Raw genomic sequence first — 24711 nt, forward strand, 5'->3', positions numbered from 1 at the left:
TTGAAGAAAAAATGTTTTTATTAATCACAATGTGAAATTAACATGACATCCCATTAGGACTGAACCAGGATAAATAATGCTGTTATAAAATTAACATTTCTCACATTCATTTCGAGGAAAATAGTACATAGTAGGGCTCTTCTAAGTCTTATAAACTGATTTCAGTAAACTTTTTTTAAAAATAGTAAACAGCAGTAAGATATATTCTCAAGCCATGCTAACAAGGAGTTAGAAGGGCAACTATAAAATCTAGTGATAACTACTGGTAGGACTAGAACTATTTTGTAATTTTACCTGTTACATCAGTGCACCTTTTTCACTGATAAAGCAGCTACTTGCTGGGGGTGCCACAATGATTAGCAAGTTTCTTAAGTGATAGATGTTTGATTGATCAGGACTCAAATAGCTTCCTTTCCCAATTTTGTCTCTTTTGGAGCAGAAATAAATAATTTTATCTTCTATAGGTAAGGAAGCTAATATTTTGAAATTCAGCTGCTAATAATTTTCTAACTCATAATTAAAAGGGGAGATGAATTACTATTAGGAATAAGTCTTTAAAATATTTCCAGTTTTTAAAATACCAAGGCTTCTGAATAACTTCTCAAACCTATCTTTCCATTTTGGTCCATAATGTGATAACCATAACACTTTAGATGTTAATTTCTTCTATCAACTACATTTTACCCTCAATAAGGGTGAGAGTTGCGGTTTCACACCATTTCTACATATAAAGCATCTTTAAATTAGTTTCCTTTCCACTGAACTGAGATTTCCTCCCAACTCCTGTGCCTATGAAGGTAATTTGAACACACACATATATACTTGCATGCATACATACGTGTGTTTATATGTATGTTTAAAGTAAGTTACTTTTACCACTAGAAAAAAACTAGACTACAGGGGCAACTCTGTGGAGACAGTTGGTCTTCCTCGGAAATCCTCTAGGTGGAGGAAGGCAGGTACAGGTCACTGAAGGATGTAATGAGGCTGTAGTAAGTCTTTTCATCGTCTGTTAGTCCTGCATTGCCAGGTCTCACCACCACAGCTACATGTACATCTGCGTCCTCAGCAGCACTGGCCTCTGTGAAAATCAAAATGAATGCCAGAAACTTAAAAATATGATCTGAGATTTGCTTCAAAGTAATCAGGGTGATGTGGGAATGTAAAAAACTAGTTTGACCCTGATCTGATAACGTCTGAAGCTAGAAGGACACATAGGTGCTGACTATATTATTCTCTTTTACATCATTTTAATTTTTCTGTAATAAAAAATTTTAATATATAATTGTACATGACAGGCTACAATGGCAACTATCTGAGTTTTATTAAGTACATGTGAATGCAGAACGACAGAGCCATGTTCTGTCCACACCTTTGTTCCATTCCCTCCCATTAGTCCTACAGAGAACTGAGCTGTATCCCCAAAGGGCAGCCTGTCAGGGAAAATACCAATTAAGAAGAAATGAGAAAAATAGAATCCTAGAACTAATAAGGCTGAAATCCCTGCTCTCACAACCAGAGCCCAAACGTATCACAACTCCTGACTAGAATACCCATCTTTTTTGCCCGGCAAATTCCTAGTCTTTAGAATTCAATTTAAATATCTCATCTTCCAGAAGCGCTATTAAGAGCAACCTATGTGTTCCTTCAACACCCTGTATTTAGCTCTATTGCAACAACATGAGGTGACAGTTATTATCTGTTGTCACTCTCCTCCCTCAATAGATTGTGATCTGTGACTGCATAGTGGGTAGAAATAAGAACAGGAATAGTAAAACAAAACTAGACATTGCAGGAAATATCTCTAAAATGCCTTGGGTTACGTACCTCTTTATCTTGTTTCTTCCATCTGAAAGATAACAGCTAATATATTAATTTAGTACCTACCAAGTACCAGGTCCTGTTCTAGAAACAGAAAACAAAACAAGGCTCCCACCTTCATGGAGCTCCATTCTCATACAAATCTTTACAACCTTGAGGTAGTTAGTATTACTAACCCCTTTCTACAGATATGGAAACTGAGAGCTAGGGAGGTAGAACTAAAGTTTGAAATTGTTACTCTGACTCTGTGGTCTGTGCTCTAGAACAAGGGTCAGCAAATTAAACATGGCCTGCCACTTGTTTTTGTAAACAGAGGCTGAGTGTCCTGCAAAGCCTAACGTATGTTCTACCTGGCCCTGTCCAGAATGAGTGTGCTGGCTCCTGGTCTACAGTGCTACTACTCGAGTGCGGTCCATGGACCAGCAGTGTGGGACTCACCTGGAATCTCAGGTCCCCAACATGGAACTACTGAATTAGGACTTGCAAATTAATAAATGATGCCTCTGCAGAGGGTGAGTTTTAATCAAAAAGTTGAAGAAAACAGCCCTGACTGGTTTGGCTCAGTGGATGGAGCATCGGCCTGCGGACTGAAGGGTCCCAGGTTCGATTCCAGTCGGGGGCATGTACCTTGGTTGCGGGCACGTCCCCAGTGGGGGGTGTGCAGGAGGCAGCTGATCGATGTTTCTCTCTCATCGATGTTTCTAACTCTCTATCCCTCTCCCTTCTTCTCTGTAAAAAATCAATAAAATATATTAAAAAAAAAAGTTAAAGAAAACAAAATTGGCAAAAGAAGAGGCATTTGAGGCAGGAGGCACTGCAGGCTAACATAATACATCCTATCTAATAAAAGAGTAATATGCAAATTGACCGTACATCTGCTACACCCACAAGCCACGTCCACCAGCCAATCAGGAGCGAATATGCAAATAAACCCAACCAAGATGGCTATGGCCACAGAGAGCAGGAGGGAAGCTTGGGTTTCCCCAGAAATGGAGGAAGCCAAGCTTTCTGCCTGCCCTGGCTGGCCTAGGCCTCCACTCAAGGCTACAAAGTTTCAATGATAGAAGATACATAAATCCAAACAGAAATGGCGGCAGCCACGGAGCTGGAAAGAGCAGGAGGCTAGTGTTGCCTGTGGCAATGGAGGAAGCCAAGCTTCTGCAGCCCTGGCTGGCCCAGGCCTCCGCTTAAGGCTACAAAGTTTCAATTGTAGAAGATAAATAAACCCCAAATACCAGGGCCTTCGCTTGGGTCGCCGGGGGGCGTGGCCGGCCTGCAAACCACCACAGGCCCCTTACCCAGGCCGCCCCATGCTCCAAGGGAACCCCCACCCTGATCCGGGACACCCTTCGGGGAAAACCAGCTGGCCCCCATCCATGCACCAGGCCTCTATCCTATCTAATAAAAGAGTAATATGCAGATTTACCATCACTCCAACACACAAGATGGCTGTCCTCATGTGGTCAAAGATCCTGCCCCCATGTGGACACAAGATGGCCACCACAGATGGCCAGCAAGGGAGGGCAGTTGTGAGGGACCAGGCCTGCAAGGGAGGGCAGTTGGGGGCAATCAAGCCTGCAGGGGAGGGCAGTTAGGGGTGACCAAGCCGGCAGAGGAGGTAAGTTGGGGGCAACCAGGCCTGCAGGGAAAGGCAGTTGGGAGGGACCCAGGCCTGCAGGGGAGAGCAGTTGGGGGGGACCAGGCCTGCAGGGGAGGGCAGTTAGGGGTGACCAGGCCTGCAGGGGAGGGTAGTTGGGGGGGGAACCAGACCTGCAGGGGAGAGCAGTTGGGCGGGACCAGGCCTGCATGGGAGGGCAGTTAGGGGTGACCAGGCCTGCAGGGGAGGGTAGTTAGGGGTGACCAGGCCTGCAGGGGAGGGCAGTTAGGGGCAAACAGGCTGGCAGGGGAGCAGTTAGGCATCAATCAGGCTGGCAGGGGAGTGGTTAGGGGGTGATAAGGCTGGCAGGCAGAAGCAGTTAGGGGCAATCTGGAAGGCAGGCAGGCGAGCAGTTGGGAGCCAGCAGTCCTGGATTGTGATAGGGATGTCCGACTGCCTGTTTAGGCCCGATCTCACTGGGATCAGGCTAAACGGGCAGTCGGAAATCCCTCGAGGGGTCCCTGATTGGAGAGGGTGCAGGCTGGGCTGAGGGACCTCCCCCTCCCCCGTGCACGAATTTCGTGCACCGGGCCTCTAGTGTGTAAATATTGGAAGAATGGAGCAAGTCAAGGTGGGAGGTAGGACAAAGGTCAGAAAGATGGGGCATACTTGGATAGACAGAGCAAACCTGGGGAATAATCTGAAACATGCTGTATGGAATTTAGCTTTGGTATACAGGATCCAAGATGGCTGACAACGGGTCGGCAGACTGCAAGATAGTGTGTGAGTGAGAGAACGAAAGGAGAGGGCATGGACATGCGGGGAGTGTCTGTATTTGTGAGTGAGGGACAGCTATATTCCAAAGGACTGTTGGGGACTGGTGGACCAGCCCCTCCTGACTGGGCAGCCTCTACTGCTGCTGAAATCTCTCCCAGAGCAGCGGCTCTGCTGCATAGGCCCCACCATCTTGAAAGGGAGACCAGCTGAGATCGGGAGACCAACTGTGATCAGAACCCCAGCCTTATCTTCAACCAGGGAGACCTCGAATACCTCCCGGGACCCTACAACCACAATGGCCAGGGACCAGCTACCTCAGCTGTGAACCCACGAACGCCGGATCTCCAGCCTCCCCAACCAAGGGTGCCTGGGAGGTTTGTTCAGGGGGAGACAAAGCGGCGCAGAAAATGCGGATGGGCCCTGCGTCTTTTCACAGAGCAGATAGAAGGAACGGCTGAATCAAACAACACCCACCGGAATAGGCAAATTAAACACAGCTGGTGAGGCAATCCGCAGACGGAAAGGTCAGTTATCACCTAGAGAAAACTCTGCCTCCTCAGATTCATCTAGGTGTTTGTTGTTTGTGCTTTTTTGGATTAGTTGTTGTTTGTAGTTTGCATTCATCTCTGGGAATTTGTTGTTTGCATTTTTTGGATTAGATGTTGTTTTATTGGAGTTTTCTCCCCATATACAAATATTTTTTTCCTCCTTCTTTTTTCTTCTCTTTCTTTTCTCTCCTACATTTTGTCCTTTTCTCAATATCATTTTTGCACTCTTTTCTATTCCTTAATTCTCTTTTCTCTGGTGGTCACCTTTATTTGGGGGTATAGGTATCATGAATACATTTGTGTTTGGTGCCCTATGTGTTGTGGCTTGTCATGTTGTATTTTGTGCCTATAAGTCAGTGCAGGAGAGAGAGAGCTACATAACCAGACATCCAGAGAGGAGCAATCATGGGGAGACAAAGAAATAGTCCGCATACGAAAGAAAAAGAGGAATCACCAGAAAAGGAAGTAAATGAAATGGAGGCAGGCAATATGACAAAGAAAGAATTCAGAGCAATGGTCATAAGGTCGCTGAAAAGGATAGAAGACAAATTCAACAATATGTGTAGGAACCAAGAGGAAATGAAGAAGAACCAAGAAGAAATAAAAAATGACATCGCTGCAATTAAGAACTCAATAGAAAGCATCAACAGTAGACTAGAAGAAGCGGAGGACCACATCAGTGAGCTAGAAGACAAGGTAGGAAAAAATACCCAAGCAGAGAAGCATCTAGGAAAAAAAACTTAACAAGAGGAGAGCCTAAAGGAACTTTGGGACAACACAAAACGAAACAACATCTGCAACATAGGGGTGCCAGAAGGAGAGGAAACTGAGCAAGGAATAGAAAACCTGTTTGAAGAAATAATGACAGAAAATTTCCCTGATATAGGGAAGAAAAAACCCACACAAATCCAAGAAGCTCACAGAGTCCCAAACAAAATGAACCCCAAAAGACCGACGCCAAGACACATTATAATTAAATTGGCAAACACCAATGACAAAGTAAGAATCTTAAAGGCTGCCAGAGAGAGACAGAAAGTTACCTACAAAGGATCTCCCATCAGACTACCGACTGATTTCTCAACAGAAACACATCAGGCCAGAAGGAAATGGAATGAAATATACAAAGTCGTGCAAAGGAAGGGTCTGAATCCAAGAATACTGTACCCAGCAAGGCTATCATTCAAAATTGAGGTTGAAATCAGGAGCTTCAGACAAAAAAGGACTAAGGGAGTTTATTACGACCAAACCAGCAATGCAAGATATACTAAAGGGTCTGCTGTAAAAAGAAGAAATAGGAAAGGAAGAAGGAACACAGGCATAAAGAATAAAAATGGCGACAAACAAGTACCTATCAATAATCACTTTAAATGTAAATGGATTAAATGCCCCAATCAAAAGACATAGGGTAGCTAAGTGGTAAGAAAACATGACCCATATATTTGCTGTCTATAGGAAACCCACCTCAGAACAAAGAACTCACACAGACTGATGATGAAGGGATGGAAAAAGGTTTTTCAGGCGAACGGAAATGAAAAAAAAAGCTGGGGTAGCAATACTTATATCTGACAAATTAGACCTCAAACTGAAGGCCATAACAAGAGATAAAGAAGGCCACTTCATAATACTAAAGGGAGCAATTCAATAAGGGAATATAACTCTGGTAAACATATATGCACCCAATACAGGAGCACCCAAATACATAAAAAATCTCCTGGAGGATATCAAGGGAGAGATTGACAGCAATACAATCATAGTAGGGGACTTTAATACCCCACTAACACTACTGGACAAACCCTCTAAACAAAAAGTCAGCAAAGAAACATCAATCCTAAATGACTCACTAGATCAGATGGAATTAATTGACATCTTCAGAACATTTCACCCCAAAGCCACAGAATATACATTCTTCTCAAGTGCACATGGGTCATTTTCAAAGATAGACCACATATTGGGACACAGGCAAAGTCTCTTCAAATTCAAGAATATAGAAATCATATCAAGCATCTTCTCAGATCACAATGGCATAAAACTAGAAATCAACTACAATAAAAACAATAAAAAAAAATCAAACACCTGGAGGCTAAATAGTATGCTATTAAACAATGATTGGGTTACCAAAGAGATCAAAGAAGAAATAGATTTGGTATAAAAAACCTCAGTGGACGCTGGCCGGGTGGCTCAGTTGATTGGAGTGTTGTCCCGTACACCAAAAGACTGCAGGTTCGATTCCTGGTCAGGGCACATAGCTAGGTTGCAGATTCAATCCCAGGTCGGGGTGCCTACCTGGCATTAATTGGAGGGCGATTAATTGATGTTTCTCTCTCACATCGATGCTTCTCTTCCTTCCTCTCTCTCTAAAATCAATTTAAAAATACACATGCAAACACATACACACACATGTAAGCATGTCCTTGGGTGAGAATTAAAAAACACCTCAGTTGTTTCTCTTTGGAAAACAGTTGCAACATCTGAATGGATTAAAGAACAGTGGTGTTGAGAGATAAGATCCAAGCGAGAGAAGTGGGACAATCTGTCTCTTCCTCAAGTGTCTTTCTCCTCTTCCTATGAAAGAGCTGTCCCCTCCCCAAGGAAAAAAAAAGTGCTAAACTATCTTCTCCTCAAGTAAAATCTACATATGTCATTCATCCCAGCAGAAGCAGCAGCTCCCTCCTACTCCCCGCCAGTTACCAGCCTGAATGCCTCAAGCCAAGCTTTTTTCCTAACTAGCAATCTGGGATCTCCACCAAGCTGAGCCATCATGATCCATGATCCACGTGAGACCTGACACTAGCTAACTGTTCCGCATTCAGCGTCTTACCTACATCACCATGCGGCAAGTTCTGTTCCTAAGCATCTATTTGCTCTAGTCATACAATATTGAGACATTTGACTTAAAAGCCTGGACCTCTTTGCTTTCCTCAAAAAAGTCCCTCAGTTCTTTTTTTTTTTAGAGTGGAAAAGAGAGAGAAGGAGAGGGAGGGCAGGAGGGAGGGAGGGCAGGAGGGAGGGAGGGAGAGAGAGAGAGGGAGAGGAGGAGAAAGAGAGAGAAACATTGATGTGTGTGAGAGATACATCAATTGGCTGCCTCCTACACATGCTCCAACTAGGGTGGGGGACTGAACCTGAAACCCTGGTACAAGCCCTTGACTGGGAATCGAATCTGCAACCCTTCTGTGCACAGGCTCGTGTTCTAACCACTGAGAAACACAGGCCAAGGCTCAGTTCTCTTTTATGCTTGGGTATTACTCAGGATATCACTTAGTCCACCACTCTGCCTTGGCAATAAAAGACTGGGCATGTGATACCAAAACACAGGATCAGAGATAATAGACAAGAATGAGGCAGGCAGCCAGCTGCCTGGCCCCATCCCAGCTACAGATGGGCCCAGTTCTGGCCCTTCTACCGGGTGTGGGGCTGGCAGAAGTTTAGGGGCAGGAATAAAACCTCTTTGTGGAGGACTGAGAGGAAATCAGTTTCATTGTGAGGCCAACCTGGGGATCATCTCTTGTCTGTAAAAAGAATAAGAATAATTTTTGGGACTGTACCCTAAGGAAAGGAAATGGCTTAAGGGAAAAAGGAAGACCTGAAATTATAGATGTACTACGATGGCAACTAGACAAAAAAATGTAGCTGAAAACAAGACTATGAAAAACTGTAAGTGATCTTAGGGCAGGGATTGTAATTATTAATAGTAACCAAAATGTGGAGGATAGGAGAGAAACATTGCGTCTGGGGATCACAGACTGCTTGGGACAGGCTGATTTTATGGAGAGCCCCAGCCACAAATCAAATCCCTAATTCTAAGCCTGCAGAAACTTAACCATTCAAAGTGCTAAGGAAATTAAATATAGGACAAACCACAGATTTTCATCTTCAACAGCCCCCTTTAAATGAATGATTAAAGAAAAGCAATTCACAGATTAAACCAGACAAACTTCACCAGGACAAGGCCTGTCTTCTTTCCATAAGGAGTAAAATTATCATTCCTCACAGAAACTGCTGGCACATCCCTAACCTATATGGACAACAAAGTGACCTCCCTAACCCACCACTCAAAGACCCCAGAAATCAAAGAAGAGGGTATATTGTAGCTTTGAAGCAGTAAAATGTTTGATAGGCAAACATTTACAGTTCAAAGTAAAGACCAGGTGAAATGTTTGTTGATGGCACATTTAAGTGGCCTGGCTACCTCGTTACACCATGAACCCTAAAGCAGTATGTCCGTACATTTGTCTGTCTCACTTCATGCCAAATGTAAAGCTTTCCAAGATGTGGGAAAATGAGACACCATTTGTAGAAACCCTTATACTCTGAAGCTGAGCCAAGCCAGGACAGCTGCTGATCCCCACTAAATACTGTCTAACTAGGTAAAAAATTCCAGTCTAGATGCACCAAGGTGTGAAATTTAACAAAGGTAATAACAATTACTGAATATCTTTGGTATGTCAGGTGAAATTAAGCCTGTTTTACCCTTTTCCAAAAAACATATTTTAACTTCTTGAAGGCATCTAGATTCTAGATGATCTATGCTGGTTAAGATTGTTTCCAAAACCACTTAGCAAATTAGTCCATGTTATTATAAACCTACAACTCTTCCCTAACACAAGAGACCAAAAGGTCAAGGGTCAGCAGTAGAAAAAATATACACACTACCACAGGTAAAATGCCCTTGCCAGGAGCCTGGATTTGCCTTTGGGCCCCATCTCTGAAAGTCCTAGTGATTGGGTGGCTTTAGTTCAGACAAGAGGGCTGAAGGGAAGAATATTGCCTCTAGGTGCTGAAGCTGCCCCCAAGGGGCCCAGGAGCCGCGTGGAGCTGATTAGGCAAGAGAACATCCCCCTGCCCTCTGCCTCTCCCCCAACAGCCTTCCCCAGCGGCAGACGGGGTGCTGGAGCAGCTGTGCAATGCACCAAACCCTGCTCTGGGGTAAACAGAGGGTGAAACTTACAACCCAAGGTGAGTGGAAGAAACATAAATACATAGAACTACCTTCAAATACAAGTGTGATTACAAACACGCCTAAGGTAGCCCCTGGGGAGAGGCACGACTCTAAGGAGAATAAATGCAGGAAACCAAGATCAACAGTAATTAATATAAATGCAAGAAGTCCTTTATAAGGCTGACCTGAGCTCCTTTGATATTCACAGGGTGATTATTTGCATTTTATTACCTACTGCTGACCCAATGGCCTAAAGCAAACTCCCCACAACCTGATAATCTTACTGTTTACTAAACATTACCATTGAGATGTCTGTTTGCAGTCCTAAAATTCAATTGTGTATTCTAGTAAATAAAAGCAGCTGGAAATGGAGACTCAGTGGAACTTGAGTACTACAGTTAAGTTTTCCCTGGCTTCCCCCCATAATTTCCAAATTATTATTTCTTGTCTTGTGTTTTATTTGTCCGTCAGCTCTTTCTCCAAGCCTTTGAACCCAAAAGCTACGTTGGCCATGGCTTTTCACAACTGGCATCCTTGAACTGGGACTTGGAGAAAAAGGATTCCCCAGAGCGGAAAATATCACCAGACCCAGTGGTGGAAGATTAACTGCGTGCAAAACTCTTGTCAGCTGCAGAAGCCGGTGGACCCGTTGTGCTCGAGTATTTTCTCTTGTTTCAGCCAGATCATAATGGGGCAGAATTCGTCAAAAGAGGAGAGACTTTCCTGTAGACTTGACTTGCTTGTTAAAGGATAAGGGAGTTGCAGTTTCAGAAGATCTTCTTTTACAGTTTCTACAGATTGTTATAGAATATAATCCATGGGTTTCTGATGAGGGTACATTGGATATTGAATGTTGGGGACGGATAGGTCAGAACTTGAAAGAAGCTCAGCAGCAGGGGAAAAATTTGCCTCCAAATTGTTTCTCCTTGTGGGAAACAGCACTGCATTTGCTAGAGCCTTTCAAAGAAGAAAGACCTCCTCCCTTTGCACCCTCCACTCCTAAAGAAAAGCAGAAAGATAAACTGGAGGAGTGGCCTTCATGTCCTGATTCTGAAACATTTAAATCGCCACTAATAGAATCACCTATGCAAAGAGCCATCCGAAAAGGATTGAAGGACATGACAGTGGAGGACAGACTTGCTTTTCCTATTATACAGATAGCTAATCCACAATTCCCAAATCAAATAATAAGACAGCATGAAAGATTTGAATTTAAAATGATAAAGGCCTTGTGTGATAGTGTAATACAGAATGGCACAAATGCTCCATTTACTGGAGAATTATAACTAACATTTCTGAAGCGTTCCTAGCTCTTTATGATTGGTATTCTCTAGCCCGTGCAACTCTGGATGGAGGAGATTATTTGGTATGGAAAGGAGAATTTTTAGAGAAATGTCAAGAACAAGCTTCTTCAAATCTCGGACAGAATGTTCTCATAACTTTTTTTTTTCAAAATATATTTTATTGATTTTTTATAGAGAGGAAGGGAGAGGGAGAGAGAGTTAGAAACATCAATCAGCTGCCTCCTGCACACCCGGCACTGGGGATGTGCCCGCAACCAAGGTACATGCCCTTGACCAGAATCGAACCTGGGACCTTTCAATCCGCAGGTGGATGTTCTATCCACTGAGCCAAACCGGTTATGGCTGTTCTCATAACTTTTGAGATGCTTGCAGGACAGGGACAATTTAGTGACGTCCATAATCAACTTCAATACGTCCAGCAGGCGCATGAGCAAATTAGGCTTTGTGGAAGAGAAGCCTAGTGGACTTTACCAGCAAAAGGGGACCCTGAGGGAGCCTCCCATGCAGAGACCCACTGAATCATTCTCTGATTTTGCAGCTCGCCTCACTCAAGCAGTGAGCTGGCAGATTCAACATGAGACAGCAGGAGACATTTTGACTCAGCAATTAGCTTATGAAAAGGCCAATGATTAATGTAAGAAATGTCTAACGCCTCTAAGAAAAAATAGTACCATTACAGAAATGATTCGAGCCTGTCAGAATGTGGGGTCAGGCATTTCTCAGGCAAGCTTACTAGCTGCCGCAATCACAACAAGAAACAAATCATGTTTTAATTGTGGACAACAAGGACATTCTAAAAAGGAATGTAAACAGAAAGGACACAAGGTAATGCTCAGAGAGAAGGTGTAAACATTCCGCCTCCCAACTCAGGTAATGCAGGTGTATGTCCCAGATGTAAGAAGGGGAATCATTGGGCCAATCAGTGTAAATCTAAATTTCATAGAAATGGCCAGCCATTAAATCAAGACATAGGAAATGGCCAGCCGCAGGGAAACGGCCAGAGGAGCTCCCCACAGCCCCGTTATTAAATAAGGGGAAGTTCTACCCTGCCAGGACCACAGTAGATTCCCTCCTTCAAGTCACTCCAGAAAGAAGTGCTTTGATCTTAATAGCACAATAGCTATCACCCTGATCCCCGATATGGCTAGACAAGTTGTTCCTACAGGAATTTGGGGACCTGTGCCACCAGGAATATCGGGTTTAGTCCTAGGAAAGACTGAAAATACGCTAAAAGGACTGTTTTTCCTGGAGTCATAGATTCAGAATATGAGGGAGAAATCAAAGTAATTTTAGAATGCAAACATATTATGCAAATTATTCCAGGACAAAGAATTGCTCAGCTCCTGCTTTTGCCTTATATTCAGCAAGGTGAAGTTATAAATAGGAAGAGAAAGACACAACAATTTGGAAGCTCAGGTATATATTGGATACAGGAAATTATTAAGACCCATCCTATGATTAATCTAAGAATAGAGGGAAAACTGTTTAAAGGATCTGTAGACACTGGAGCAGATATTAGTGTCATCAGTCAAGAATTCTGGCCTCCAAGTTGGTCCATGGTAGAAGCTATGGGCTCTATCACGGGTGTTGGAATTCCTGATAACACACAACGCAGTGCTGCGGTGTTAAGTGGAAAGATGAGGAAGGACAAACAGGATGGTTTCAGCCCTATATAGTCTCTGGAATTGCAGTCAACTTATGGGACCGAGACGTTTTAGAAGGTTTACAAGCTTGTATTATTACCGGTAAGGGACAACAGTTAATAACTCAGATGGGATATCAAGCTGATCAAGGTTTAGGAAAAGATAATCAGGAGATTAAAGAACCCATTCAGGCCAAAGGAAACACAGGAAAACAAGGATTAGAATATCAGCCTTTTTAGGAGTGGTCACTGCTCAATCTCCTCACCCACATGCTGAGCCTATACAATGGAAAGATGATAGGCCTATATGGGTGGATCAGTGGCCATTAACCAAGGAGAAATTAAATCATATTCATGAATTAATACAGGAACAAGTAGAGGCTGGTCATATAGAACCTTCCAATAGTCCTTGGAATACTCCTATATTTACAATACCTAAGAAGGCGGCAGGAAAATGGCGATTGTTACATGATCTTAGAGCCGTTAACACTACTATGCATACCATGGGAGCTTTACAGCCTGGACTCCCAGCGCCTTCACAAATCCCTCTAGATTGGTCTCTTATAGTAGTAGATCTTAAGGATTGTTTCTTCACCATTCCCTTGGCACCGCAAGATAAACAAAGATTTGCCTTTTCAGTGCCATCTATTAATAATATAGAGCCTATGAAAAGATATCAATGGAAAGTTTGCCTCAAGGAATGGCCAATAGCCCTACTTTATGTCAAAAATATGTAGCTCAAGTTACTCAGCCTTTAGGGGACAAATATTCACAGTGTTATATTGTCCATTACATGGATGACTTGCTCCTAGCGAGTCCATGGGAAGAACAGACTTTATCAATGTTTTCTCAATTAGGAAAAGAACTTCCTAAATGGGGTTTAAAAATTACTCCAGAAAAAGTACAGAAAGAAATGCCTTTTAAATATCTAGGTACCATAATTGAAAACCAATATATTAGACTTCAGAAGGTAGAAATAAGGAAAGACTGCCTTAAAACCTTAAATGACTTTCAAAAATTATTAGGGGACATTAATTGGTTAAGACCTTATCTAAAAATCTCTACAGGAGAAATGACAAACTTATTTAATATACTTAGAGGTGCCTCTAATCTTTCCTCACCCTGAGTATTGACAGATGAAGCTAGGAAGGAGTTACTAAGAATTGAGCAGGCAATCTCCTTAGCCCAAGTGGCACGAGTGCTGCCTGAATTGCCTTTATTGGGACAGATTAATTCTACTGCAAATAGTCCCACTGGAGTCATCTTCCAAAATAACAACTCTCTTGCTATTATTAAATGGATCCACCTAGGACAGTGGTCGGCAAACTGCGGCTTGCGAGCTGCGGTTTGCCGACCACTGACCTAGGACATCAATCCTCTAAAACTGCAGTTACATATATAGAACTTATGGCTCAGTTGATACTTCAACTTAGAAAGCGCAGCAGACAGCTTAGAGGACAAAAACCCCAATGTATTTACCTTCCCCTTACTGGGAAGCAATTAGAAATGTTATTTCAGACTGATTTAAAATGGCAAATTGGACTGAGTGGATGTTCAGGGGAACTTAGTTGTCACCTACTAAAAGACAAATTATTAAAATTTTTATATTATACTCCTATTATTATAATACCAAAAAATACTAGGCAGAAACCTATTCCTGAATATTAACTGTTTTTACTGATGGATCATCAAATGGCAAAGCTGCTTATCATACAATTAATTTAGACCGAGTCATCCAAACTAGTCATACTTCTGTACAAAGAATTGAGTTGGAAGCTATTAAGGCTGCACTACAGGATTTGCAAGACCTCTTAATATTATCTCTGACTCTTCTTATGCTGCAGGTTTATTAAATAGAATTGAAACTGCTCGTTTAAAATGGCTCAGTGACCAAAGTTTATTTTTACTATTTAAACAAGTTCAGCAGATTGTGCAACAAAGACAATATCCTTTCTATATTACTCACATAAGGGCTCACAGTTTATTACCTGGACCATTGGCAAAAGGAAATGCACACGCTGATCAATTGGTTACTTTATTAAAACAGGCCTCAGAATCTCATCAGCTTTTACATCAGCCTGCCAAAATGTTGTCTAGACAATTCTGAATCTCTTGACAGCAGGCAAAACAGATTATCAGAGAATGTCCCACTTGCATGTTACATCTACCTCAAGGGCCTAACACAGGAGTCAACCCTACAGGTTTGCTAAGGGACCATATCTGGCAAATGGATGTGACACATTATACTTCCTTTGGACGCCTTGGGGCATTGCATGTCTCTGTAGACACCTTTTCTCCTATGGGCTACTGCATCGACAGAGGAAATGGCAAAACAGGTTATTAATCATTACCGAGCTGCTTTTGCTGTCATGGGAATTCCAAAAATTATTAAAGCTGATAATGGGCCTGCTTACACAAGCTGTCATTTCCAGCAATTTGGTAAAAAGTGGAAAATTCAGCACATTAGAGGAATACCACATAATTCCCAAGGACAGGCCATTATTGAACGACAGCATCAGCGGCTAAAATGCCAACTTGAAAAACAAAAAGGGGGATTATGATGGAGAAATCACCTGTGGGTAGGCTGCACCAAGCCTTAATTACTTTAAATTTTTTCACTTGTGATGCTGATGGCAAGACACTCATGGAGTTACACTGGTGACAGAATAAAACAAAGGAAAATGGGTCAATGAAAGAAAAATACCACATGATCTCACTCATTTGGGGATAATGAAAAACAGTATAAACTGATGAACAAAAGGATAGATACAGAGGCAGTAAAGCATCAAACAGACCGTCAAATTACAGTGGGAAGGTTAGGGAGAGGTGGGAGAAATAAGAGATCAACTGAAGGACTTGTATGCATGCATATAAGAGTAACCAACGGATGCAAAACATTGGGGGGTGAGGGCATGTATGGGAGTGGGGTGGGGGGGGGCAATGGTAAGATATGTACACATATAATACCTTAATTAAAAAAAAACACAAAAAAAACAAAAACAAAAACAAAGGAAAATGGTCCAGTTAAATGGAAAGATCCTGAATCTGGTTTATGGAAGGGACCCGATCAAGTACTAACATACAATCGAGGGTATGCTTGTATATTTCCAGAAAATTTCTCCAAACCTGTGTGGATTCCTACTAGAAATATTAAACTGTAACATGGATCCGAGAGAGGAACTAGCCAGCTGTGTGGATTCCTACTAGAAATATTAAACTGTAACATGGATCCGAGAGAGGAACTAGCCAGATTAATGAGGACCTTGCGCCAGGAGCCACACCATGCAGCTGTAGACAATCGGCTACCCCAGCCACAAACAGCAGACCCAGGAAACACAATGAAGATAAGAAGTGGAAGAAGAACACGGCGGACGATGAACAACCTAGATGACTTGGGGAGTAATAAAGAAGATGGTCCAGAAAGCTGAACGAATTTGTGAAGAGACCAAAACCCCAAGAACGCCTGAAAATGTCTTTCCTGCCATGCTGGCAGTAACCAGCTGTGCGGTAATTTCACCAAGAGCTAATGGGGATTGTCCTCCCTGGGTAAAATCCCTTACGTGGACTGATCCCCCGCCTAGTATAGTAAATATATGGGCAAAGTATAATTACACGGGTGTCCCCACCTGGCTTCCCTTTTTTGTATGACACAAGAATCAAACTACTGCTCCTTTGTGTGTAGAATTAAAGCTGGCTAGCATCACACCAAAGGAGGGGGAAGCGAAAACCTAAATACAATTACTATCACTGCTTGCTTCTGGGAGAGAGCAAAGAGAATTTAACATTACTAAGACCTCCCCCCACTAAGCCATTATGTAAAAAGTCTTATGAATGGCACCCACTAGCAGCAAACTTAAGAACAGTTTTTTCTTTTGTAGACTGAAGCCCCCATGGGTCTGAATATAGTAATAATCAATGAAAATCAGCTGCTGCAAGGGAGAAAACAAGATGGCGGCATAGGTTTCTGAACTTGCTGCCTCGCACAACCACTTCAAAACTACAACTAAAATACAAAACGGACATCATCCAGAACCACAGGAAGGCTGGCTGAGTGGAAATTCTACAACTAGAAGGAAAGAGAAAAGCACACTGAGACTCAGAGGAGCTGCGGAAGTAAAGTGCAGTGGTAAGGGCTGTGAGGAAAGGGCTGGAAACTGAGTACACGGCTGGCTTTTTCAATCCACAGGGAAACACAAGCTCCCGACTGCTCTGAACTCCAGTTCCGGGCCAGACTCGGGGAACGCAGACTTATACGGGGAAAGAGAAACTGGACTGTCTGGCTTCGGGCGGAACTTGAGGGTGGCTTTCTCTCAGAGGTGCTTGCAGCAATTACCGAGGGACACTGAGACCCAGGGGCCTCTTAGGGTAGGGCTGACGGTCAGCCATTGCTGTTTGCTCCGCCCTGAGACCTCACCCCACCCAAGATGGTCACAGAGGCTTTTGCATATGAATGGCCTGGTCCTTTGAAATCTAAAATTACCTAACAAACTGCCGCTAAGTCAGAGAGACCCAGAACATCCAAAAGAAGGCCCAAGGCCCCACAGCAGCTTGCAATGCTTCACAGCTGGGTCATATCTGGGCAACTCCAAACCCCAAACAAAGAAGAGGAATCTGCAGATCTCTCCAAGCTCCTGCTGGGTGGCCTCAGGCAGAGGCTAAATTAGCACCTCCTTGGAGATCCAAGAGCCAGTGTACCCAGGGGTCAGAGTGGGACCATCCAGATTACAACTCCTCAGATCCATAAGGGACACACTCAGTGAGCACCAAAGCCCCACTGAAGCAAATCTTGCCTCATAAGGGTGTCTCCAGCACAGAAGTTCTCCCATCGTATACACAGCTGATCATCACAGCCAATTGGCCTGGAGGTCAATTCCTCCCAGTGATACCAACAACAATCAAGGCTTAACTACAAGACTGTGCACATAGCCCACAAAGGGGTGCACCAAGAGTGTCCACCTCAGGTAACTGGGGAGGCTGAGCCACTGGGCCCAATAGGACACCTAGCACACAAAGCCACTCTATCAACTCAGGGAAGCAGCCAAAATGTGGAGACAAAGAAACAAGTCACAAATGAAAGAAATGGAGGAAACCAAACAACTGGATATAGAGTTCAAAACCACCGTTATAGGGTTTTTCAAGAATTTTCTAGAAACCACCGATAAATTTAGTGAGACCCTCGAGGATATGAAAAAGGACCAACTAGAAATTAAGCATATACTAACTGAAATAAAAAATAATATACAGATATCCAACAGCAGACTAGAGGATCACAAGAATCAAGTCAAAGATTTGAAATACAGCCGAAACCGGTTTGGCTCAGTGGATAGAGCGTCAGCCAGTGGACTGAAAGGTCCCAGGTTCGATTCCGGTCAAGGGCATGTACCTTGGTTGCGGGCACATCCCCAGTAGGAGATGTGCAAGAGGCAGCTGATCGATATTTCTCTCTCATCGATGTTTCTAACTCTATCCTTCTCCCTTCCGCTCTGTAAAAAATCAATAAAATATATATATATAAAAAAAAAAAAAAGATTTGAAATACAGCCGAAACCAGTTTGGCTCAGTGGATAGAGCGTCGGCCTGCGGACTGAAGGGTCCCGGGTTCGATTCTGGTCAAGGGCATGTACATTGGTTGCAGGCACATCCCCGGTGGGAGGTGTGCAGGAGGCAGCTGATCGATGTTTCTCTCTCATCGATGTTTCTAGCTCTCTATCCCTCTCCCTTCCTCTCTGTAAAATATCAATAAAATATATTAAAAAAAAAAATTTGTTAAAAAAAAAAAAAAGATTTGAAATACAAAGAAGCAAAAAAAAACCCAACTGGAAAAGAAAAAAGAATCCAAAAATATGAAGATAGTGTAAGGAGCCTCTGGGACAACTTCAAGTGTCCCAACATCCAAATTTTGGGGGTGCCAGAAGAGAGAGAGCAAGATACTGAAAACCTATTTGAAGAAATAATGACAGAAAACTTCCCCCACCTGGTGAAAGAAATAGACTTACAAGTCCAGGAAGTGCAGAGAACCCCGAACAAAAGGAATCCAAAGAGGACCACACCAAGACACATCATAATTAAAATGCCAAGAGCAAAAGACAAAGAGAGAATCTTAAAAGCAGCAAGAGGCCCTGACTGGTTTGGCTCAATGGATAAAGCGTCGGCCTTCGGACTGAAAGGTCCCAGGTTTGATTCCGGTCAAGGGCATGTACCTTGGTTGCAGGCACACCCCCAGTGGGGGGTGTGCAGGAGGCAGCTGATCGATGTTTCTTTCTCATCGATGTTTCTAACTCTCTATATCCTCTCCCTTCCTCTCTGTAAAAAATCAATAAAATATATTTTTTTTTAAAAAAAAGGAGCCAGAGAAAAACAGTTAGTTACCTACAAGGGAGCACTGATACGATTGTCAGCTGATTTCTCAACAGAAACTATGCAGGCCAGATGGGAGTGGCAAGAAATATTCAAAGTGATGAATAGCAAGAACCTACAACCAAGATTATTCTACCCAGCAAAGCTATCATTCATAATTGAAGGGCAGATAAAGAGCTTCACAGATAAGAAAAAGCTAAAGGAGTTCATCTACCACCAAACCAGTATTATATGAAATACTGAAAGGTATTCTTTAAGAAGAGGAAGAAGAAAAAGGTAAAGATAAAAATTATGAACAACAAATACATATCTATCAACAAGTGAATCTAAAAATCAAGTGAATAAAAAATCTGATGAACAGAATAATCTGGTGAATATAATAGAATCAGGGGCATAGAAAGAAAGTGAACTGACAATTCTTGGGGGAAAGGGGGTGTGGAGGGTGCAGGAAGAGACCGGACAAAAATTGTACACCTAAGGACGAGGAAAGTGTGTGTGTGGGGGCGGGTAGGGCATGTGGTGGGTTGGGAACCAGGTGGAGGGGAGCTATGGGGGGAAAAAAGAGGAACAACTGTAATAATCTGAATAATAAAGATTTTTTTTTAAAAAAAGAAAAGAAAATCAGCTGCTGCAATTGCACCAGTAAAATAATATAGTTAAAAATGATAACTTCAATGAAAAAATCACCTTCTTGGTGCTTAAAGTAAAAATAACAGCACCCTTAATATTTTGGAATTACAGCAGCATATTGTATAATTATCCCAGGCAAATTTACAATCTAATTCCCTAGATGCCTGGCAGCCATTTAAAGTAAGAATTTGCTCCTTTACTTTTGCTTTTAGCATAACCACTATTACCTGTCTCATTCTTGTTCTTATTTAATTTTAGTCTGCAGATGCGGAATAAAAATCTTAAAATAATTGAAACTCTGCAAGTGGTATATCAACATCTATTAAAAATTTAAAGAAGGGGGAAATGCTGGAAACCAAGATCAACAGTAATTAATATAAATGCAAGAAGTCCTTTAGAAGGTTGACCTGGGCTCCTTTGATATTCACAGGGAGAATATTTGCATTTTATTACCTACTGCTGACCCAATGGCCTAAAGCAAACTCCCCACAACCTGATAATCTTACTGTTTACTAAACATTACCATTGAGATGTCTGTTTGCAGTCCTAAAATTCAATTGTGTATTCTAGTAAATAAAAGCAGCTGGAAATGGAGACTCAGTGGAACTTGAGTACTACAGTTAAGTTTTCCCTGGCTTCCCCCCATAATTTCCTAATTATTATTTCTTTTCTTGTGCTTTAATTTGCGTGTCAGCTCTTTCTCCAAGCCTTTGAACTTGAAACGCACTCTGGCCGTGGCTTTTCACAAATAACCACAAAAATCAAGGGCTAGGGCTAGGGCCAGGCTGGGGAGTTTGGGAAAGCCTCACCTACCAGGGGCTTTCAAGTGAGAACGGAAGCGACACCACCCCCTGACCCCTTACCTGCTGCTACCTGTTTCCTTATTGGCTACCATTCCCCTCTATAATTTCATAGAGGACTCACAGTCTTACACAGATACTTGAGTACATATTTTACATTTGGTCAAAACCACCCCTGAAATCACTTAAATTTACAATGAAGAACAGTATACATTGTTTTGTGCATTCAATCCTTAAAGTAATAATGCATCTGCTAATGTAGTATCTATCTATATATAAAACCCTAATATGCAAATAGACCGAACAGTGGAACCGAACAACCGGTTGCTATGACATGCGCTGACCACTAGGGTGCATGCACGGAACAAGGCAGGTGTCGGCAGCAGGCGGCAGAGTGCGAAACACGGTGGGCATCGGCTGCGGCAGGATGGTGGAGCAGGTGAGCGGGGGTACCAGACCAAGGCAGGGTGCCGGTCGCTGTCATCAGGATGAGCCTCTGGGGGTTACTAAAAATTTTTTGCTCCCACATGCTGCAGTCCTACTAGGCACTTGCAGCTGCTGCTGGAGCCGCTGCTCACACCCACTGTTGGCACTGGCCCTGCTCCCACCCACAGCTGGCGCCAGAGCCACCGCTCCCACACGCTGCCAGCCCCAATCACCCCTGAGGGCTTCTCCACCTCCCCCTGCTCCTTAGGGGCCATCAGGGGAGCAGCCACTGCTCACACCCGCTGCTGGCGCCGGCCCCAATCGCTCTGCGCTGTCAGCGGGTGAAAGCGGGGCCAGTGCTATCAGCGTGTGGAGCAGCGGCGGCAGGAGCGGGGCTGATGGCAGACGGGACCGGGGGCTGTGGCAGGAAGGGCTGGGCGGGGTTGTGGAGGATGGGCCAAGACCTGACCCTGTGCTCACCACAGCCTTGCGGCCCACAGTTCCTTTCAAGGTGCACGAATTTGTGCACTGGGCCCCTAGTTTAAAATAAAGAGGGCCAGGCTGGGTAAAGAAGATGCTGTCTTTAAACAGGTGAATTTTGAAGGCCTGGGGGACTGAGACAGTCCTCAGGAAGGCGGGGATGAGGCTCCTAGTTATGCCAGGGCAGGGCACTAATCGAATGACTGTAAGGCAAAGTCACTCAAACTAGAGTTCTCTTTTTCTCTTTATCGGCTGAGTGTGTATATGTGATCTCACTGCTGTTAAATATGTTTGATGCAGATGCACTGTGACTTTATTGTCCTTACCTAGCCATGCACCTACCATCATATTCTTGCCTGCATGCTCATTTCCACAATGATACCCTGTAAGTCATTCTTTCTTATTTTCCCATTTCACCTGTGTAAGTACAGAGGGGTGGGTAGGCAACCATGGATAAGGAGTTAAAATGAGAGAAATTAAGTCTTTCTAATGCCACTTCCCCACACACAACTCCCAAGGATGGCTAAATGGAGAGGAAGGTGAGTTGGCTGGTTCACTGATTCTTTTTATAAAACTTTCATTTTTCAAAGGTGCACACATAAACTTTCTTTAAAGAGGCAATGTGCTTGCAGTGCTGAGCTCAGCTCCCATCCTGGAGTAAGAAGTCAGATTCCTCACCTAGAGTAACGTCTGTCAGAAACAAGATGTTGTTGGTTGAGCACCCAATGCTGTTTGCAATCTTTCGATAACTCTCACTCTCTACTTTGTGTCCAATCTTGGTATCAAAGTGACCATCAACAAGCTGAAAAAAAGAGAAGGGGAAATACTGATGCTGTAAATATACTAGTAACCTGGACCACTTTGTCTCTATCTCTTATCTCTGAAATATACAATCATAGTGATTTCATTCACTCAATATATAACTGAAAATCTACGTACAAGAGAACTTTGAGACGGCTACAAAAAGTACATTCAAAGATTTTATAGCAATAAACATTTGAAAGGAGAAAACTACCAATTCAACATATATAAGGTCATTTTACAATCTACTTGCTTTTCTTTCTTTAGCATTGATTTTTTTATACAAAGTCTTTTAAAATATACATGACCTACTTTCTACCCTTAAAATACTATTTGTACTCAAACTACTTACTACAGTGAGTTTCACTACTGATGAAAGTTTCACTCCTTTTGACCCCAGAATGAACAGATTTCTTTATCCTACCTCATTAATAACTTGTTACTTTACTTTCATTTTCTGATTAAAACATTCTGAAATTCTACCCAAGAACTAGTATATATCCTTGCTGCTCAATAAATATTTATTTTAAAACTAGGTAGCTGAGGGACCTATTGTGTATCACTAAGTTCAGTGTATACTGAATTAGCATTTCTTTTTGAATCCCTTAAGTGAATCCCTTCCAATGACCATCCTGTCCTCCAGGGGGCATTGGGATGCTAGAACAGAGGAGCTAACAAGAATTTTTTCATGAACAAGAAATTTAATAGGTGGCCTTACCTTTTAATTGTTTAATGATATACCCAGCTCTCTTACATAAGAATGCTGGCTCTGCTAAAGTAAAATCTGTATCTCTCCAAAGTACCAGAAACAATCAATCCACCTTGTACTCTGCTCCATTCAAGAAGTCTGTTTTTTTTCTTTTTTTGGATAGTGGCAAGTACCACTATTTTACATTTTACCTGCTCTATTTTAAACAACCAAAAGAAGCATGTCATTAGTTTCCTTTCAGTTGACAACTTCCTAATACTGGCAAGATAGCTGATTTACAAGCTAGAGCTTATGACTTGTTAGCTGTATTTTATACATGGTTCTACTACGACTATCACAGGACCACTTAGGGTGAATGTGTAAAATGCAGACTTCTGACTCCCCAACCCAGGCCTGCTGGTTCAGATTTGCTCGGAAGCAGGGCCCAAGGATCTGTATTTTTAACAGCCCCCCCCAGGTGATCCTTATGCACAACAAAGCTTAAGAACCTTTGATATAAAGACTGGTTAACACAGAAACAGTTCACTCTTGCTTATAATGTATTCCCCAGTTTTTCCACTTCCCTTTACAATGTGCTTGGCTATATATATGCAATTATCTGAATGCTGATTTAGCTTCTAACTGTACCATATTCCTTTAACATTCATTATTTCATGCTTTGATAATGTCAAAGAACAAAGTTATCATGTAACCTACCTCAAGAATATCTCCCTCTGTGGAATGCCCGAATAATAGTTTTTGTGCTTCTACACTCCCTGAAGAATAAATATACACCTTCATTCCAGCCTCTCTCCACTTCCTGACTGCTGGAACTACATCTTCAAAGAACCTAGACAGAAAATCAAGTTAAAATGCAGGAATACATTATGTTGCCAGATGAAAACCAAAATAGTTGTCACAAGTTTCTCTATTTGTGCCAAATGGTCATCACGAGAAGGGACTCCATCTGCAGATCTAGTAAGTGTGTCACGGAGTTCCAGGATCACACAGATTAGAAGCAATAATTTGGGTGGAGAGAAAAATAGTTTTTGACAGCCCCACTATGATAATCAAAAGTGATTACAGCCTGGCTGGTGTGCGTCAGTGGTTGAGCGCCGACCTATGAACCAGGAGGTCACGGTTCGATTCCCGGTCAGGGCACATGCCCAGATTGCAGGCTTTATCCCCAGTGTAGGGTGTGCAGGAGGCAGCCTATCAATAATTCTCTCTCATCACTGATGTTTCTATCTTTCCTTCTCCCTTCCTCTCTGAAATTAAAAAAATATATGTATATTTTTTAAAAGGTGGAAGCCCCTTGTAAAGTATATAAAGGAATGGCATCTCATTTGCAAAAAAACAAAACAAACATAGGCAGCTGGAAACAGTCTTGGATCTTAGGGTTTATATCAGGGAACAGCCTAAAATACGGCAGTATCTTAAGAATTTTTTAGCAACACAGAACTCATAAGTCTTCTTTAGCAGGAGTGTTCTCAGGAACTCCACAATCAAGACAAAGAGACTGTGGAAATTGCTCAAAAGAGCACAGAAATTATTGGCACTGCTGACACTGAGTAACCCCCAAAGCAACGGGGCGCATAATTTTATAGAATTCTTACTTCTCTAACAGAACAGAAAACAGATAATCGAATGGTCCTGGGAAGCAGCTCAACACGTGGTATTCTTAGCAAAGGATCAGATCTGACTTGGTTTAAGAAAGTCACCATTTCCTAGGAAGCTATTTTCAAACTGGGAATAAAAGTCCTTCAACCATCCCACCAAGCCAAACATCAGGTTTGGAAAATTTAGCTGGGTGAAATGCTTTATCCCAGCTTCGAAAAAACAAAACACTCACTTGTTAGAATTAAATGAATTTAATTTTATCTATTTTACTAATCATGCAA

At 42.6% G+C, this 24711-nt stretch overlaps 1 protein-coding gene across 10 annotated transcripts in view; it reads right to left on the reverse strand.

Annotated features, from left to right (window-relative positions):
* Positions 1–24711, reverse strand: part of ENOPH1 (enolase-phosphatase 1) — an 86489-nt gene continuing 61778 nt past the window's right edge. For all 10 annotated transcript variants that reach the window (XM_080675299.1, XM_080675300.1, XM_080675304.1 and 7 more), the window contains 3 exons: positions 23528–23660; positions 22000–22123; positions 1–1081 (listed from right to left, as the gene is read on the reverse strand). In XM_080675299.1, the coding sequence (XP_080531425.1) occupies positions 942–1081; positions 22000–22123; positions 23528–23660 (397 nt within the window). In that variant the 3' untranslated portion in view covers positions 1–941. The remainder of the gene's footprint in view (positions 1082–21999; positions 22124–23527; positions 23661–24711) is intronic.

The sequence above is a fragment of the Plecotus auritus genome, assembly GCF_963455305.1.
Source record: "Plecotus auritus genome assembly, chromosome: 1".
In the NCBI taxonomy this organism is placed as follows: Eukaryota; Metazoa; Chordata; class Mammalia; order Chiroptera; family Vespertilionidae; genus Plecotus; species Plecotus auritus.